The sequence below is a fragment of the Pinus tabuliformis genome, chromosome 4_2 (assembly GCF_031772625.1).
Source record: "Pinus tabuliformis cultivar Carrire ecotype Pingquan chromosome 4_2, CPIR1, whole genome shotgun sequence".
NCBI lineage: Eukaryota > Viridiplantae > Streptophyta > Pinopsida > Pinales > Pinaceae > Pinus > Pinus tabuliformis.
Window position 1 is genome coordinate 1,157,752,256 of NC_142304.1, and position 18,579 is coordinate 1,157,770,834.

An 18,579-nucleotide genomic window follows, 5' to 3' on the forward strand; every position below is an offset into this window, starting at 1 on the left:
GGAGATGATCAATGTAAACCACAACTGCCTCTTCTAAGCAATCTTCGACAAACCTCCTAAAGGACCTTTCTTCTATATACATGCAACAGATCAATCAGTGGAACCTGTGAAACATCTCCAGCAAATAGCTCAATTTCCTTCATATCAATTCGGTCCTCTGCAAACTAACTCGGCCTCCAACAAATGATCTCAGCCCCCAGCTAATGAACTTGGCCTCTTCCAGCAATAAACTCATAAAATATAGTTTAAATTCTAGAATACACTTGTGAAATTGACTTGTATCAATTTCCCATGTAAACAAAAATATACAGATGTTAAACTAAACACCAGGTGGATATAACGACCACAAGGCAATAGTAGCATTTTCAGATGATGATGCTAATAATTTGCAATCCTTCGAAAATGAAACACTAGTAACCGTTGCCGAGTGATATTTCAAGATTGCAAGCGGTTTCCCTTTATGATAATCATACATACGAACCCTGTGATCCCAACCAGCTGTTGCAAAAATTCTGTTATCTTTTCTTATAGAGATGTCTAATATGCCTGGATATGAATGATTGATTTCTTTCTTCAAAAGACACATACCCGTATCATAATCCAAGGAGAAACACACAATTTTTTCATCAGCTGCCCCAGTGACACCACCTCTGCACTCTTCATCTAGGGCAAGGCTTAGAACCGGTTCAGAATGAAATTTTTAATGGAAGTAACAGGTGTCCTTGGATTCCTTAAATCCCACCAAGCAAGGCTTCCATCCTCGTACCCTACTAAAACATTTAAGAATCCTTGTGACTTGGGAGAAAAGAATGTCTGAATAGCCATGCACATCCCTTTCGACTTGGTAGAGAATTCTGTAGGCTTTCCATGGGAATCAATGTCGGGAGACTTCAAATTCACTACTTGCTCTCCACTATCAACATCCCAAATCTCAACCACTGATGGTTCCTCTCCAGCTATAGCCATAAATACTTTTCCCTGACAGTCTCAAAATCTGCAGTTCTATTTAATGCATACCCACGGCGAAGAAGAAGATCAAAAGATAAGAGGTAATGTGACGTCCAGCTATATTCATACGTTTTGTGAGATGTGGAAAGGAATAGCCATAAACGACAGGCACCACATGGGTCACACCATCTCCAGAGTCTACAACAAGACCAGTCAATAGCCCTTGGGCATACAATGTCAGAACAGCTTGAATTTGGATAAAGACACTCGCAAAGTTGTACTTCTCAAACATAGTCTCAATCATTTTTTCACGGTTCTTTGAAGGATTTGAGAGGTGGATCTGTCAATAAAATTTTACACTCTGACGGATCTATCTTCAACTCATTGTAAAATGCATGATCCCAAACAAAATGAATTTTCACCCAATTCTGCAACACATTTTATCGCATAACGAATAAGATGAAGGCCCTTTTGTGCAACAAGTCTAGTAATGCATACAACCAATGGTGAATCGTTTCCCTTATTTGTACAATTTTTTCTCATTGTCATAAGATTTGAGTCTAAACCAAGTCCCCTTTGAACATATTGCTTGCAAATCCTCTTCCCTTCAATCTCATGTGCTTGGAAATGAACTGGCAAAAAGACATCAGTAGCTGGGTCCCATATTACAGTGTCAATTCCATTTAGAATGCCAACATATTTTTCACGATATTGCAGTAATGTATTGGACAACCGACCCGAGCAAAGTGTTTCCTGAACATATGTTGGTGAAACTGTAGTGATTGCGTTACTGTACACAATACCTGAACGTGAATGATGTCAGGCTGGGTGGCAGTCACTTGCATCAATTCAAGACAGGCACGGCTGAAAAACAAATAAGCTTCTAGCTCATTATATGAACCCCCGTAGACACAGTGTCCCTTGAAAAAGTGGTTGTCTGGTTCAATAAGTATCACTGGTATTCCAGTAACATGACCACGGTATGCACGAGTAGATACCCAATCTCCATTATAATATGATGAGTATGTGTCTGAAAGAGTCAAATCATTTATCTGATTCTTCTGAATGCATTCATAGAAAAGAAGCATTATTTCCACTCTATGTCCTCTATTTAGACAAGCTCTTGCAAGACCAGTAACAACATCACCTAACCCACCGACCTTTGCTATGGGAGCCAGTTCAGCTGTAACATGTACAATATGCATAATATCAGAATCCTGTCTAGCATTAACTCTGACATTTGAAGTGGCTCGACTTGTAGGAAACTCTTTCCTCCAAAATGGAATCTTGTCATCTTTTTCTCTGAAGACTCCTTGACTGTAATTGTCAGAAATGCTAGTCTTGGAAACATTTATGTTTGCATGCAGTTTACACAATCTTGGTACTTTCTGTCTGCGGGATGACCATATATGCTTTTGAACATTCTGGTGGCAATGGTCCAGCCTCCTCACTGCACCAAGGCATCCCCCTTCATGTACGTTTAGTGAGCTATTGTTATTGAGTGCGGTCCAGGAGATCATTTGATTAAGTGGAAAATGTATTGCTGTGTACAGGCAAGATGAACAAGTTGACTGCTGAGCTTTCTCACGGGGCAAACCTTTTTGCTAACTTGGATTTCATTTGTGAAAGGCCCATACATATCTGCAGTGTCAAAACACATGATGCCTCTGTTGAAAGCATGATGAACCAAAGAGATTCCATCGTCCAACAAACAACTTTTTGCCTCTTATTGCTGATGATGCTTTGAATTGTGCTTGTGCAGGGATAGGAGCTTTGAAGTTTGCTGTTGTCTTTTGAAAAGCTGGAGATAAATTACACAAATTTAAACAACACATTAATGATTTCTTCTTCAAAACCCCGTTTTGAAGAAGAATCAATCTCTGACAAGAGACGGAGTCTAACATCGGCTCCATTTGGGATGGCAGCTGCAGCTTTCTGGAGGTGCCAAGAACCGCAGAACTTTGGGAGAGCAGACCGTGCCTCCACCATTGGGCAATGGAGTCATCATCAACAAATCAACACCTGACTTATTTTCAAACTGAAACTGAACTCAAACAAACTAAAAGCCAACTGAAACAAGATGCTGCCCTTGTGGCTGCTTATTTATTTACAACACTACTCTACTTTGCTGTACACAGAATAGATCAAGTTATACTAAAATGCCAAATTAGCCATTCAAGTAAACCTGGAAATGAAGCCGCTTGAGAATGCTGCCACGAAGTCACAGATGCAATTGCTAGCAGCCCTTCATGCACATGTTGATCCTGGTCACCGAGAAGACAGCCCGATCTGTCAATCAAGCTGAAAAATGTGTCCATGTAGGCCGCAATAGGATCACGGACACCGGACTCTGTTGGCTGCCCCAACTCTGCAATACATACTTCCAGCTGCACATTGTCAATGTATACCTCTATAGGCAAATCTGTTATTTCTTGTTTCGATGGAGGAAGGATTTCCAAAAACTTTTTAGGGTCTTGGAAATCATAAGACTGAATTTGCTCATCGAGATACTGAATCTCATTTTCAACTCTTTCAACAACTAACTCATAAAATCTAGTTTTGCCTTCAAAAAGAAGCTTCGGAGATTTCCAACATTGAAGGAAAATACTGAAAAATTCTTCATTAATTTCAATACCTGCTAACATCTCTCTAACTCCATCTAGAACTTCACAAAGTGCAGGGTCTGCCACATACCCTACCATTGCATGAACATATCAACAGGCACTGGAATGTCTGGATCGAGTTGGAGTCGCCAGGTGAATGATTCAGCCTTTCAAGTGTCTGATCGTTGTCCACTATCAACAATCAGATCTGAACTTGATATATGTACTGGGGTAAAGTGTCAATGAAGCGCTATGTTCACAAATCCCACGGAGATAGACTGAAGCAGCGTTTATCTACTTGCGCTGATGTAAAACAAGAGCGTTTTCGAAGGCTTCTGGCGTAACTTCAGGCTCCGTCTAAGACTTATGAAACAAACACATCAACCCACAAACAAGTTTGTTCTCCCCAGTATGGTCGCCAATATGTTAGCGCTTGGAATTCACCTAGGCTGAGATAGACAAACTCTCAAGGCTACATCAAACCATTTCACCTCGTAGCTAGCCCTACGAGGTATGAGAAGGCTCTCTCGGGTCAGATTTGATAGATCTTATAATATAATTAGGCTGACCAATTAGGATCAAAGATATTAGGCTAGTAAATTGATAGAGGGGGGTTGATTTAAAGATTTTTGGTTTTTTGGTGGCAATTGGAGGGAGTGCAATTCAGGGTGCGGGGATTGAGCACAGTTTTTGCAGGGGGATCTTTGGGCAAGGTAGGAACTTGTGCTGATGCCTTTGGCTTGGATGAGTGATCAGGGAAGAAAGAGAGGAGGTTAAAGAGGGCAAACAAGGACTTTGAATCCTCTTTAAACAGTGGAAAACATAGATATTGAACAGAATTAAAAGCTGAGCATGGCATGCATGAATTCAAACTTTATCACTTCATCTTGTTCAATTAGCAGCAAAGAAAGAGAGATGTAACACATAAACAAACTTACAGTAACAATTAGAAGACACACCATCAACACAATGATCCACAAGAATCCACAATGAAGTCTGCAAAACCCTGGCCTTCCTTTCCTTAAATTGCAGAAGTAGATGTACAATACACAATAATGCTTTCTCCCACAAGAGTCCAACCATGAAAATGAGAAGGAGAGAGCATAATATAGACCATCTAGACCATCTAACTCCTTTCCCCACCTCTAGGGGTCGAGCTCAGCTTCCTAGGAGCAGTTTGAACTAATTCTAAACTAAGAACTAGAAAATAGGCAGCCCAACAACTTGCCTCTATTAATTAGCTAACTCATCCATGCATTAATTTTTCACTTTTTACATCATGGAAGCTTCTAGAAGGGTAAATAAAGATAAAATCTACCAAAGTGCCATGAAAATATTACATTTATCCATCATCTACAAGTAAAAATAGTCAACCATAGTCAAAACAGTGTTTTTTGACCAAAAATGTGAATTCTGGCAAATCTGGAAGTTCTGGTCGCGCCCCTGGAAGTTCTGGTCGCGCCCCTTCACAGCTGTTTTTGAGTGGGTTCCACTGGTCCAAATCAGGTGCAAGATGGCTCATTGGAAAGATTGGCCTGTCGACTTTCCATCCCAAGTGGAATTTCTGAATTTGGTGTTGATTTGACCCTCAAAAACCATTTCTCCCAAGGTCACTTTCTGCAACTCAAAAAGTGGGCAGAAAGTCATTTTTTAGGTGTATTTTGAGCTTTTGGAGGCTCAAAACTCAAAATCAGGCTTCTCCCAAGTATTGGTAATTTTTCTTTTTGAATGCCCTTTCCAAAAATGCCAAGTTTGCAAAATTCCGAGCAGCCCTTCAAACTGGTCTCACCCGGGGTGAGACCAGTTCTTGGGAAAAACCTGTAATTTTGTACAAAAAATTCACAAATGACAAAATTTTCTCCAAATTTCTTGAAATTTGGGCTGGGAGTCCCCAATCAAGTACCATGCTCAGTCAAAGAGGCTTTGGCCAAAATTTGGAGTGGATCGGGCGTTTTCCTTCGTTTTTGTGCTTTGTCCAACCGTCCTTGGAGCACCTTCGTTCTCGCCGGTATTTTTGACATTTCTCTCAAACCATGACACCTGTGTAAAAAGTGAAAGAGGTTTTTCTTCTTTGGCATGTTGTGGACAAAAACCTCTCTCAGTTTTCCAAAATTCATCTTTGATTGCTCTGGAACATCATTTGAGTGCGACTTGTCCCGATGTGTGAAGCAAGGAATTTTGTCGAAATGGAGCGAAATGAAGGGGATAGGGGGCTTCTAAATTCTTGGGGAAATTTTTGGGAGTAGGGAGGGATGTTAGGAAGCAGGGGAAAGTGGAATCTTAGAGATTGAGTGAGGGGAAGGGGTCGAAAAGGACAAAACACAGGCCAAACCTAGAAAATTGCCAGATTGTAGCTAGAAACTAGGGTTTGTGCAAAAATGAGGATTTTGGGGGATCTGAGTGTTGGGAAGTGTTTGATAGGGTATTTTAAGGATAGGGGAAGGTGTATGAACATCAGGAAACAAGTTTTTCCGGTGATTTGACCATCCAAGAGAAATTGGCTTCAAAACCCTAGGAGAGGGAAATGAGCTTGCCTGGGTGGCAACTGAAGCATGGACCAGGTGTAAAATGACTCATTAGACACTGAGATGATAATGAAAACCATATGAATGATGATAGACTCAGCTGAATAGTGACATGGACTGACATTTAGGCAAACCCTAGACCTAATGCCTAGTGACCAAATTTTGCTTGAAGACTCACTGAAATGACAAAATTTGACCTTGACACTTCGAAATCACTTTGTAAGAGCATATTTGATCACTGTTGGAGGGCATCATGACCGACACTAACACCGTCCACCATTGTCCCTTCTTAGAAGAAGCTAAAAGAGTTTTGGACGACCGTCCGGTTTCACCGTTACGGCTTCCTCCTGGATATAAGAAACTCTTGCCGAGTCTGTCACTAGTTGAAAATCCGGCTGACACACCCTTGTGGTTGGCCGAAGCATCTATCATTGAAGAAAAACCATCTGAATCCATACCAGACAAAATTCAAAAGGTCGAGGCAGCAGTTGACCCGGTCTTCCCTTCAGAGGATCCATCTTCAGATGATACAATCACCAAAGAGAATAAGAATGACACTGTTCAAATTCTCTTCGTAAGCACAGACTCCGACGAACATGGGGGCAGTCTACCCGTTCCTTTAATGCAGGAAGGAAGTTCTTCAGAGTCATATCCGGCCGTCTATTCGGTCCCACCTCCAAGCAACCTAGTTGTTTCCTTTGACTGGAATCTACTAGGCAGACCCCGTTTACTGGCTAGTGTACCATTTCGAATCATTACTCAAATATATAGAATGGTCATGGCCAGTACTATCATAGATGAAGGGGCTTCTGTGAGTATCCTTTCCTCAACTACTTGGAAAGCGCTTGGTTTGGCATCGCTTTTGCCTGAAATGAGAAATATAACAGGCTTTGACAAAGGAACCAGTCGACCGTTAGGGATCCTTCCCAATGTGCCGATAACATTGAGAGGGAAAATTGTTCACATGAATGTAATGGTAGTCCGAGGACCCCTGGATTATAATCTACTCCTTGGATGAGACTATATTTATTGCATGGGAGCCATTGTCTCCTCACTCTTTAGAGTAATGTGTTTTCCGCACGAAGGAAGAGTGGTGAAGCTCGTAGACTAGCTTTCATTCCCCGGTTCACACATAGCAAATAGTCATACACCAACCCTGAATGGTCTTTTCACACAAGGAATGTCTCATCAATCCCCAGTCCGTCCACCCGATGAGCGCAAGTGATTCGGGGGACATGACTGAAACCCATGGGGCATGCACCCTGGTCTGCTTCGACAGGAAAACTTCAGGTATAGGGTAGGTTTCCGCGAAGGATATATGACTAGTCTGACACACCCGTCCATTTAGGAAACTGGGATTAGGCTAGAATAAGATTCCCTCATCAAAGTTATGTGAGTGGAGGCGTCTGCGCCACTCGCCTTTGTCTATTTTGAAAGACATCGCCGAAGAAGTGTTTTTTTTGTGGTACAGGTAGAACAATCTTTGGTAACCTGAAAAGGTAGGTCTTTCCCAATCAAACAAATGTTTTGTCTGCAAATTGAGTGGTAACCTGAAAAGGTAGGCCTTTCCTGATAAAACAAATGTTTTGTCTACAAATTGAGGGGTAACCTTGAAACTCTACTTCACTATACCTGGGGGCATGCAAACCTTTTGGCATGCAAGTGAAGAGCGACCATTTATTTTTTAAATTTATAGGTCCTCTAACCCTTTAAACTCGTAGTATTGTTCGTTTCTTAACTTGCATAAAGAAAGGATGTCGGGCAAAGCTTTGAAAAAATGTCGTTTTTAGATGAGACATCCTTATTATATGACTGGATCGAGCAGTTTTAACACGGACTTCAAGCTTGTTAAAAAATAAACATAAGAAATGAGAAAATGTTCCTCCAAAGTTTAAGCTCATTTTAAAATAAAAAATGAATCAATTTCCGGTAAATAACCATCGTGAATGTATTATCATCAGCCTTTGAAGCCTTGGTCGTGTTCTCATCATCACCTCCACTCTGTATTGGCCAATAATTCACCTACACTTGATTGTTTACCCTTTTTGAGGAACAGCTGCGAAGAGTGATCCTGTTAGCCATCCTTGTGACAATGCCATGACTGGAAAATTCCAAACCTCACCTGGAATTAACTGCTACCCAAATTTATCACTCGTTCCTCAAAAGACTAGTCTCCTTTAAGATCTTTTCAACTGACTCGTAAAATATGAAAAGATTGCCGAGCGATTGGCCTCTCTAGCTCGTTAAAGTGACCGGAAGTGTTATCCCTCCTTTAGATTTTAATCTTTTTGGACCTGAGGGATTATTACACAAAAAGATCGAGCACTTTCTTTGTTCGGCTCGTTAAAATTACCGAAAATTCATCCCTTTTGTATCATTTTATACTTTTTCAGACTCAAGGGATTATATGACGAAAAAGGTTTGTTGGAGTCTTCTTTACGTCCCTTTTTAGATTCTCTAAAATTGAAAAGGACCGAGTTATCTTTGTCGTTAAACTCGTTAAAACTAAATAGCGACAAACTTGTCCATAACAGACAAGAACGAGTTTAACTATCGCTAGTCTCATTAAAACATAGCGATGGGTTTGCCCGAAGGGAAAATTATAGAACAAGCATATGTTATCCTCCTCAAGCTTGACAAAAATAAAGAGGTACTGATCAGAAATGACTGGGGAAAAATTGGGAAGAAAACTTGAAGAAACTTTGTTGGTAGCAAGTCGCTCTTGAACATGACACTTTCACTCCGCATCCGAGTCGGGTTGGGTTGTTCCATTCAATGGTCACATCACCATGGTTCTGTCACACCATCCATATTTGGGGTTAATGCTACCAATCCATCATGTTAGTGTCGCCGATATGTTCAAGAGAAGTCCCTCAGAGAATTCACCTGTGTCTCATCCGCCACAATACATTCACGCTCCATTCATGTTCGCCATCCTGAACCTTATGTCATCAGATTGTTTTCACCTCCATTAAAGTCATTTGCTCCGTTCCGTGTCATTGATGTGGGATTCACTAAGGTCCTCCTATGATAGATCGCTTCTTGTCGACATCAACTCATTATCCAAGAAGTTGATCTAGGAACAACCCTTTCAGTACTTTGAAGCTTGCATGCCTCAATGGCAAGTTTCTCACTTCCGACGACAGGTTTACATCAATGGCCTTCAACCGAAAGATTTTGCGTGGTGTTCGACGCCAAGTCCCTTATTCACACCACGTGAATTGTACTATAGTACCTTGAGGGTCATCATCATTATTGGTGATTCCTCTCGCGCCTGTTAACAACTTACATCATTGGTTGGTAATCAGGTGATATCTGTCCATGTTCGACTCCAGAACATCTCTCACATGGATCGACTTGTACTTTGAGTGAAGATCGAATGAGATTGAAGACCCTGGATCTAGATTCATCCATCCGGGCTGCGATATATATACGGGAAAATAAAGACATCAAATGTACACCATTGTTGCACAAATAATCATCCAATCTAAGGGATGATGGCTCTACTAGAATCATCAGTCTACACTCAGACGATTGTTTGTCCTATGTACATGAAAATGAATTTATAAAGCTGAGCATGGGAAATGCCCACCTCAGCTAGATCATGAAAATATTATGAAGATAATGTATTGTATTGTATCTTATTACAGGTCTCCTTCCAGCTTGAAAAACTTTGGATCCTCATGATAAAGCATTTCACCCCTAAGTCCCTAAAGGTGTTGTTCCGACCCCTAAAAGAACAAGGTCAACTGATTACAGCATCTCCCATACGTTCTCCATGAAAAACTACTCAGAACTGGTCAAAACTGGACCATTTCACCTGCTCCATGGTCAAAGTGCATTGCATCCCACCTACCGACACACAGTAGGTGCGATGCATGTTGAAAAGCCCTTCTATGGGGTGCGATGGGTTACTAATATAGGTTTATCTCCAACATTTATAAAAAGAAGAATTTCATCAATATTTGCATCAGGATCATATAACTTAACCAAAATAAAACTCCGAAAATCAAAATTATATATATAATTGTTTATGGTTTACACATAATGTTCTATAACCAAGACAAAATTGTTCAAATGACCCAAAACTCAAAACGCTAGGGGGCACCCTAGTCTAATGATGTTGGTGATAGCAAGTCACTGCCTGTGCAATCATGCGTAAAAGCCTAGTCCATTGACTCGGCACGCCGCTAGTATGTCGTTGCAACCTCAAAGGAAGCTCCTTAGTCCTCACATCTGGAATACCAAGAGTGAGGCCTTCGACCTGATCTTGTAATGCTGAAAGAGTCTCAGCCACATCAATGTCCCAAAGGATAGCCCTTCCCACAGCCTCTCCTGCTGGAGCGGCAGCTGGCACTCTCGGACATACTACTGGCTGAACTAGTCCAACATCTGCATGAGCACATGAGTTTTGATTAGTCTTGACAGAAGAAAGCAGAAGGACATATAAAGGGAAATGATAAACAAAGATATGGTCAAAGAATTTACCAATGGCGCCCCACTGCTCGCCAGCCGGCAGTACCAAATCCGGGTCACCCCGGAAATCCATACCAGCATATGGATACTCGGAATAAAGCATCTCCTGACGATCGAAACACCCGAGGAAGGTATCAGAAAATGAAATCTAAGATTGACCAGCATGTCTGGACATATGGGTGACCCATCTCCACATCCGTGGCTCAGTCGGTGGAGGTAAATCAAGTGAAATATACTGCGGCTGCATCACCGGGATCTTTTCCAAGGCAAAAGCGGTCAAAATAGAACCATATCCAAAATTCTTCAATCTTCCGCTTTTCACCTTGGTCAATTGTTCTTTCATCACAAAGAGTACTGCATCACACCAGTTGAACACCTTTGGTTCAAGGCATTCTAAGGCACACTACATATAAGACCGGATTGGCCACATGAAGAGCCGCACTACCAACCATCCTACCAAAAGTGAACAGAATGGTCCTCAAGGGTCTGTCAGTGACATCTCGGATATTGATCTTGCCATCCTTACTCGGCTGAGATCCCTCTCTGCAATACCTGCGAATGTAATCTCTCACAGATTCACCCCCACGGGCCGAACCTGATAATGAGATAGGGGCACCTCGCCTCGATAAGCCGGTCAGAAAGTAGATGTCCACGATAGTCAAGGGGATAGATTTTCCCCTAATCTAGAACACCTGGCTGGTAGGATCCCATGCATCAAGAAAATATTGCAACAAGTTGATCTGTTGCCTCATGCTAGAGATACGAAAAAACTTCAACAGGCCACAATTCCGCAGTGCAGTTACCGTAACCGGATCATGTAAAGCAAGCATGTCCTCTTCTTCATGCTCATGTTCTCACCATGTAACAGGCATTATGCTCCAATGAATCTCTGAAAACAAACAAGAGAAGAGTCAGATCCTAATTTGGTGAAAAACAGGCAAAAATTTCCATGAAAAATTGTGCACAAATTTCCCTCCTTGCGCTCATCGCACCCCCAGCAGTGTTCTGGGTGCATTGCATGCTAACTGGCCAATGGACAGGCCAACATGCAATGCACCTTTCGATGTAGAAAGGGTGCGATGGGGCCAGGGCGAGTTTTTCAAACCCCAGAGGCTCAGAAAAACCAAAAAACATGCTCAGAATTCATAAAGGAAAGAATGAAACTGAAGAGCTCAGGTTTAGCTCCTACCTGGTCCAGACGGCGCCAAGAATCGTCCACAAAATCTCCCAAAATTAGCTGGTGAAAATCAATGGGGAAAGCACCTCCAAAGCTCCAACAAACCAAAGTTCAAATGAAATGGTAAAATGAGAGGTAAAAAACCACTTTTAAATTACTTTTCACGTAATTCAAGTAAAATATTAGTGTTTTGACTCATTTTTCAGACATGTATTGTTCATTTCTAACTAGTTTGATGAAGCGATTGAGCATGCAGTACAATCTTTGAAAGAACAAAGTCATTAATGGTAAAATCAAGAAAAGCAATGACCATTAGATCGAGCAGTTTTAACGCGGACTTCAAGCTCGTTAAAAAATAAACATAAGCAATGAGCAAATGTTCCTCCAGAGTTTAAGCTCATTTTAAAATAAAAAATGAACCAATTTCCGGTAAATAACAATCGTGAATGTATTATCATCAGCCTTTGAAGCCTTGGTCGTGTTCTCATCATCACCTCCACTCTGTATTGGCCGATCATTCACCTACACTTGATTGTTTACCCTTTTTGAGGAACAGCTACGAAGAGTGATCCTGTTAGCCATCCTTGTGACACTACCGTGACTGGAAAATTCCAAACCTCACCTGGAATTAGCTGCTACCCAAATTTATCACTCATTCCTCAAAAGACGAGTCTCCTTTAAGCTCTTTTCAACTGACTCGTAAAATATGAAAAGATTGTCGAGCGATTGGCCTCTCCAGCTCGTTAAAGTGACCAGAAGTGCTATCCCTCCTTTCGATTTTAATATTTTTGGACCTGAGGGATTATTACTCAAAAAGATCGAGCGCTTGCTTTGTTCGGCTCATTAAAATTGCCGAAAATTCATCCCTTTTGTATCATTTTATACTTTTTCGGACTCAAGGGATTATATGACGAAAAAGGTTTGTTGGAGTCTTCTTTACGTCCCTTTTTAGACTCTCTAAAATTGAAAAGGACCGAGTTATCTTTGTCGTTAAACTCGTTAAAACCGAATAGCGACAAACTTGTCCATAACAGACAAGAACGAGTTTCACTATCGCTAGGCTCGTTAAAACATAGCGATGGGTTTGCCCGAAGGGCAGATTATAGAACAAGCATATGTTATCCTCCTCAACCTTGACAAAAATAAAGAGGTACTGGTAAGCAATGACTCGAGAAAAATTGGGAAGAAAACTTGAAGAAACTTCATTGGTAGCAAGTCGCTCTTAAACATGACACTTTCACTCCGCGTCCAAGTCGGGTTGGGTTGTTCCATTCACTGGTCACATCACCATGGTTCCATCACACCATCCATATTTGGGGTTAATGCTACCAATCCATCATGTCAGTTTCGCCGATATGTTCAAGAGAAGTCGCTCAGAGAATTCACTTGTGTCTTACCCACTGCAATACATTCATGCTCCATTCTTTCATGACCGCCACCCTGAACCTTATGTCATTAGATTGTTTTCACCTCCATTAAAATCATTTGCTCTGTTCCGTGACATTGATGTGGGATTCACTAAGGCCCTCCTATGATGGACCGCTTCTTGTCGACATCAGCTCATTATCCAAGAAGCCGATCTAGGAACAACTCTTTCATTACTTTGAAGCTTGCATGCCTCAATGGCAAGTTTCTCACTTCCGGCAATAGGTTTACATCAATGACCTTCGATTGAAATATTTTGCGTGGTGTTCGACGCAAAGTCTCTTATTCACACCACGTGAATTGTACTGCAGTACCTTGAGGGTCATCATCATTATCGGTGATTCCTCTCGCGCCTGTTAACAGCTTACATCATTGGTTGGTAATCAGGCGATGTCCTTCCATGTTCAACTCCAGAACATTTCTCACATGGATCGACTTGTACTTTGAGTAAAGATCGAACGAGATTGAAGACCCCAGATCTAGTTTCATCCATCCGGGTTGCGATATATATTCAGGAAAATAAAGACATCAAATGTACATCATTGTTGCACAAATAATCATCCAATCTAAGGGATGATGGCTCTACTAGAATCATCAGTCTACACTCAGACGATTGTCTATCCTATGTACATGAAAATGAATTTATAAAGCTGAGCATGGGAAATGCCCGCCTCAGCTAGATCATGAAAATATTATGAAGATAATGTATTGTATTGTATCTTATTACAGGTCACCTTCCAGCTTGAAAAGCTTCAGATCCTCATGATAAATCATTTCACCCGACATCAAAAATTAACGACCTCATGCTTTAGGGGGCAACTGTTATAGACATTTTTGGGCACTGCAACCCCAATCATAAATTTCCATAAACCAAGGGCTCCTAAGTCCCTAAAGGTGTTGTTCTGACCCCTAAAAGAACGAGCTCAACTGATTACAGCATCTCCCAGAATTTCTCCATGAAAAACTACTCAGATCTGGTCAAAGCTGGACCATTTCACCTGCTCCATGGTCAAAGTGTGTTGCATCCCACCTACCAACACACAGTAGGTGTGATGCACGTTGAAAATCCCTTCTATGGGGTGCGGTGGGCGAGAGTGGACAAATGGCAGGATCAGTCTGCAAGGTGGAGAATCATGGAATCTTCCAGAAACTTCTCCTGTGACACTTGCCTCTCTGCATTCGCTGAGGGATGAGTAAGAGATCATCAATCTCCAAGTGGAATCAAGAACTATCAGAGGGAGGACACTAATAAAATCTCAAAAGCTGACTCACCCCCCTTGCAAACATCTATATATGGATCCCTCATCCCAGAGATCCGGGGGCTAGAATTTTGTATCTAGTAAGGAAGTGCTGCTGGTTTCTTGGTGAAATATCATAGTGTTGGGTGATCTAAGCTTTTCATGAGGTGAAGAAGGGCTTCCTGCTGAAAGGATGATGCTGGGTTAGAACAATTGGTTGTAATCCTGTTTGCTCTTTCTTGATTATCAATAAAGCTATTCAAGTTTTCCTCCACATTCTTGTATGATTGATGTTTTATGCACTTGTGTGGTCAATATACATCTGGTCCTATATTGTTTACGATAATAGATCTATGTTATTGGATAGTATTATGCTGCTTTGATTCCACAGGTGCCCTGTGAAGCTGGGTAGACAAGGAAGCGAGTAGCAAAGATCTATTAGAAGGGAGAGGAATCGAGCAAGGAACCAAGCGCAAGACAGAGGTTGGTCTCCTTTATTCTTCTCTCATATATTTCTCATAAAGGAAAACGAAAGTGGTTTTAGTTTGTTTGTTTCTAAGGTAGCTACCAGCCTTAGTGGGATTAGCAGCTCTACATAGACACTATTCCCGGTAACAAACGGAGCCACTAGAGTGAGGAGACAATGGCTCCCATGCAATAAATATTGTCTCGTCCAAGGAGTAGATTATAATCCAGGGGTCCTTGGACTACCATTACGTTCATGTGAACGGTTTTCCCTCTCAATGTTATCGGCACATTAGGAAGGATCCCTAACGGTCGACTAGTTCCTTTGTCAAAGCCTGTTAGATTTCTCATTTCAGGCAAAAGCGATGGCGAACCAAGCGCTTTCCAAGTAGTTGAGGAAAGGATACTCACAGAAGCCCCTTCATCTATGATGGTACTAGCCATGACCATTCTATATTTTTGTGTAATGATTCGAAATGGTACACTAGCCGGTAAACGGGGTCTGCCTAGTAGATTTCAGTCGAAGGAAACAACTAGGTTGCTTGGAGGTGGGACCGAATAGACGACTGGATATGACTCTGAAGAACTTCCTTCCTGCGGTAAAGGAACGGGTAGATTGCCCCCATGTTCGTCGGAGTCTGTGCTTACGAAGAGAATTTGAACGGTGTCGTTCTTATTCTCTTCGATGATTGTATCATCTAAAGATGGATCCTTTGAAGGCAAGACCAGGTCAACTGCAGCCTCAACCTTTTGACTTTCGTCTGGTATGGATTCAGATGGTTTTTCTTCAATGGTAGATGCTTCGGCCGACCACAAGGGCGTGTCAGCCAGATTTTCAACTAGTGATAGACTCGGCAAGAGTTTCTTATATCCAGGAGGAAGCCGTAACGGTGAACCGGATGGTCGTCCAAAACTCTTTTAGCTTCGTCTAAGAAGGGACAACGGTGGACGGCATGATCACCTTCACACAATTTACAAGGAAATTTATATTTTTCTTTTTGTCCAGGGGCTTCACTTTCACTAGTTGACGGTGTACTTTCAACATGATCATCAGAGGTTGACGACACTGGACTGGGCAAACGAGGAGACCAGTCCCTTAAGATACGAGGGATGCAAGGACAATCGCGATGAAAGTGGTCTCCTTTGCAAATGACACATGGCGATTTAGGCCTGGATGGTGCAATGTGTGGATTTTCGCTAGACGATGCCTGGTCGCCCCTTTTCGCCATTGGCTCCTTCTTCTTCTCTTTCTTCTTCTTCTCCTTCTTCTTCTTAGTTACTTGATTTTTGGCTTTACCAGCTTCATCAAGCGAAGAGGAAGGAGGAGAGAGAGAATTGGACGAAGTAGAGGGTTGGGGGGTAACTTTGATATCGTTTAGTTGCTGACTCGATTGTTAAGGAATCATGGAGTTCTGAATGACAGAAGTTGAGAAGAGCCATACAGGAAAGTCGATTGTCAATCCTGGAAACGACAATGTGGCCATATGGGGTGCACAAACATCTCCCCAAGAGGAGAAGGGACTAGGATTTCCTCCAAGGGGAATTCCTTGGTTGGTGGACTCCATTTTTCTCAACCTAAGACAAACATAGGAGAGGTGATATTTATTCCGATTAAAATAAATTTTAGACGCTTTGACACAACTTGTTTTTTTAATTTTTAAGAGTCGAGAAAAAACAAAAGATGACTCTAGTCGCCTTCGATTTTTAATGAGCTTGAAGTGAAAAGTGCTAAGATGGACCTTTTCCTTTAAGGAGTCTGAAAAGGAACAAAAGAGACTGCTATGGAAATTTAGATAGAGGGATTACCAAACCAATTGCAAAACTGCAGAATACTTTTTACGGTACGGCAGCCAATCTTCCCGAATGCTGTGTTTAGTGCATTGCGATCGATAGGGTGGCAGACACGGCTTCATATGGATAAAGGATAAAGCCTATTGTGATCTCCCAAAATATACTTGACGGTATGTGGGAGCACAAGTCCGTACTGGCACTTGTCGTCTCAAAGTGGACGAATCACCCAACCGACAGTGAAAACAACAGTTACCAGGCTTTACAACGCCGGAATACGTCTCTAGCCTAGACTTCTAGATGTTGTGTGTTACGTTCCAAAGCGTTTTTAGATTCATTAAATTTATTTTATAGTTGATCTTGATTAAGAAATTTGCCTTTTAGGTTCACCGCGTGATGTATATGTACAATTCCTAAAATGAAATCTAAGATGACAAACAATCGTTCTATCTTCTTTGTGCAATGAAAATCCTAGCTACTAAGGAAAGAGAGATGATCATTCTTTCAACATAGAGCAAAGAGCACACACTATATGCACTGTCCTAAATCAAACCAACAAACAATCTAAATGAAAATGCACATGCATGTATTTGTTTTCAGCCTTCTTAATGTGTGAATGATAATAAGAAAGCTAATGTGCAAATCTGAATTATTTTTCAAAGCAACAATTACTAACAAGCTTCTTTTCAAAACAAAATAAAGACAATGACGACACTTTGCGATTTGGAATTGAAAACTTGTTCTCGACACTAGAAAAACTACTAATTCAGATCAAATACAAGAGTAACCGTGTAATCGACTATCAAGAACAATCAGATTCTCTTCTATGACTGAAAACGACACTTGCAACACTTTCAAATCAAGAAACGATAGTTCAATTACGCTACTTATTTGTAAAAGAGAACTGATAATGACTCAAAATACATAAAAACATTTACAGTTCTTTGCACAATGGAGGCGTAATAATGGCAAGGAAGGGGGTTTCAACAGAGGTGTACTTGCTACTAACAACAAAAATCCTGAATAGAACTGAAAGGAGTAAACACAGAAGTAAAAATCTAAGAGCAGAAGAGGTCTGATCAGCGCACCTGCAGCACTGGGAAAATGAAATGCAATGCACTTATCGCACTCGGGAAGTGCGATTCATTCAGGATCCAAAGAAGAGACAGTGCGATGTACTAGGGACGAGACTTTGACTGGGTTTCGGGTCACAGTTTGCAGTTCAGTTCAGGGATTTAGGCTGAGCAAGTGGTAATCAGTAAATCAATCGGTAGATCTAAAGAGGTTACTAGAGCCACCACAAGGGCAATTAGAGAGCTTATAAATCAATTGTTCAATTCATAAACAAAACCTGGAGATAGACTGAAGCAGCGTTGATCTACTTTGCACTTGCATAGCAAATGCAATTCGAAGGCTAGCTGGCTTGACTTCAAGCTCCATCTGTAAGTTTATAAAGTAAACAAATGTAGATAAACAAACAATCTATTCGCTCCCCAGTGGAGTCGCCATTTTGTTACCGGGAATAGTGTCTATGCAAAGCTGCTAATCCCACTAAGGCTGGTAGCTACCTTAGAAACAAACAAACTAAAACCACTTTCATTTTCCTTTATGACAAATAGATGAGAGAAGAATAAAGGAGACCAACCTCTGTCTTGCGCTTGGTTCCTTGCTCGATTCCTCTCCCTTCTGATAGATCTTTGCTACTCGCTTCCTTGTCTACCCAGCTTCACAAAGCACCTGTAGAATCAAAGCAACATAATACTATCCAAGAACATAGATCTATTATCATAAACAATATAGGACCAGATGTATATTGACCACACAAGTGCATAAAACATCAATCATACAAGAATGTGGAGGAAAACTTGAATAGCTTTATTGATAATCAAGAAAGAGCAAAGAGGATTACAACCAATTGTTCTGAACCAACATCA

At 41.3% G+C, this 18,579-nt stretch overlaps 1 protein-coding gene and 1 pseudogene across 1 annotated transcript; both read right to left on the minus strand.

Annotated features, from left to right (window-relative positions):
- Positions 1 to 228: 228 nt before the first annotated feature.
- On the minus strand, positions 229 to 966 carry LOC149173777 (protein DECREASED SIZE EXCLUSION LIMIT 1 pseudogene; annotated as a pseudogene).
- Positions 967 to 1,006: 40 nt separating this feature from the next.
- On the minus strand, positions 1,007 to 3,266 carry LOC149173778 (uncharacterized). The gene is made up of 4 exons (XM_089426827.1): positions 3,134 to 3,266; positions 2,672 to 2,749; positions 1,752 to 2,545; positions 1,007 to 1,288 (listed from the first exon to the last, which is right to left on the minus strand). The coding sequence occupies exons 1-4, from the start codon at positions 3,264 to 3,266 to the stop codon at positions 1,007 to 1,009; spliced, it is 1,287 nt and encodes a 428-aa protein (XP_089282953.1).
- Positions 3,267 to 18,579: the final 15,313 nt, after the last annotated feature.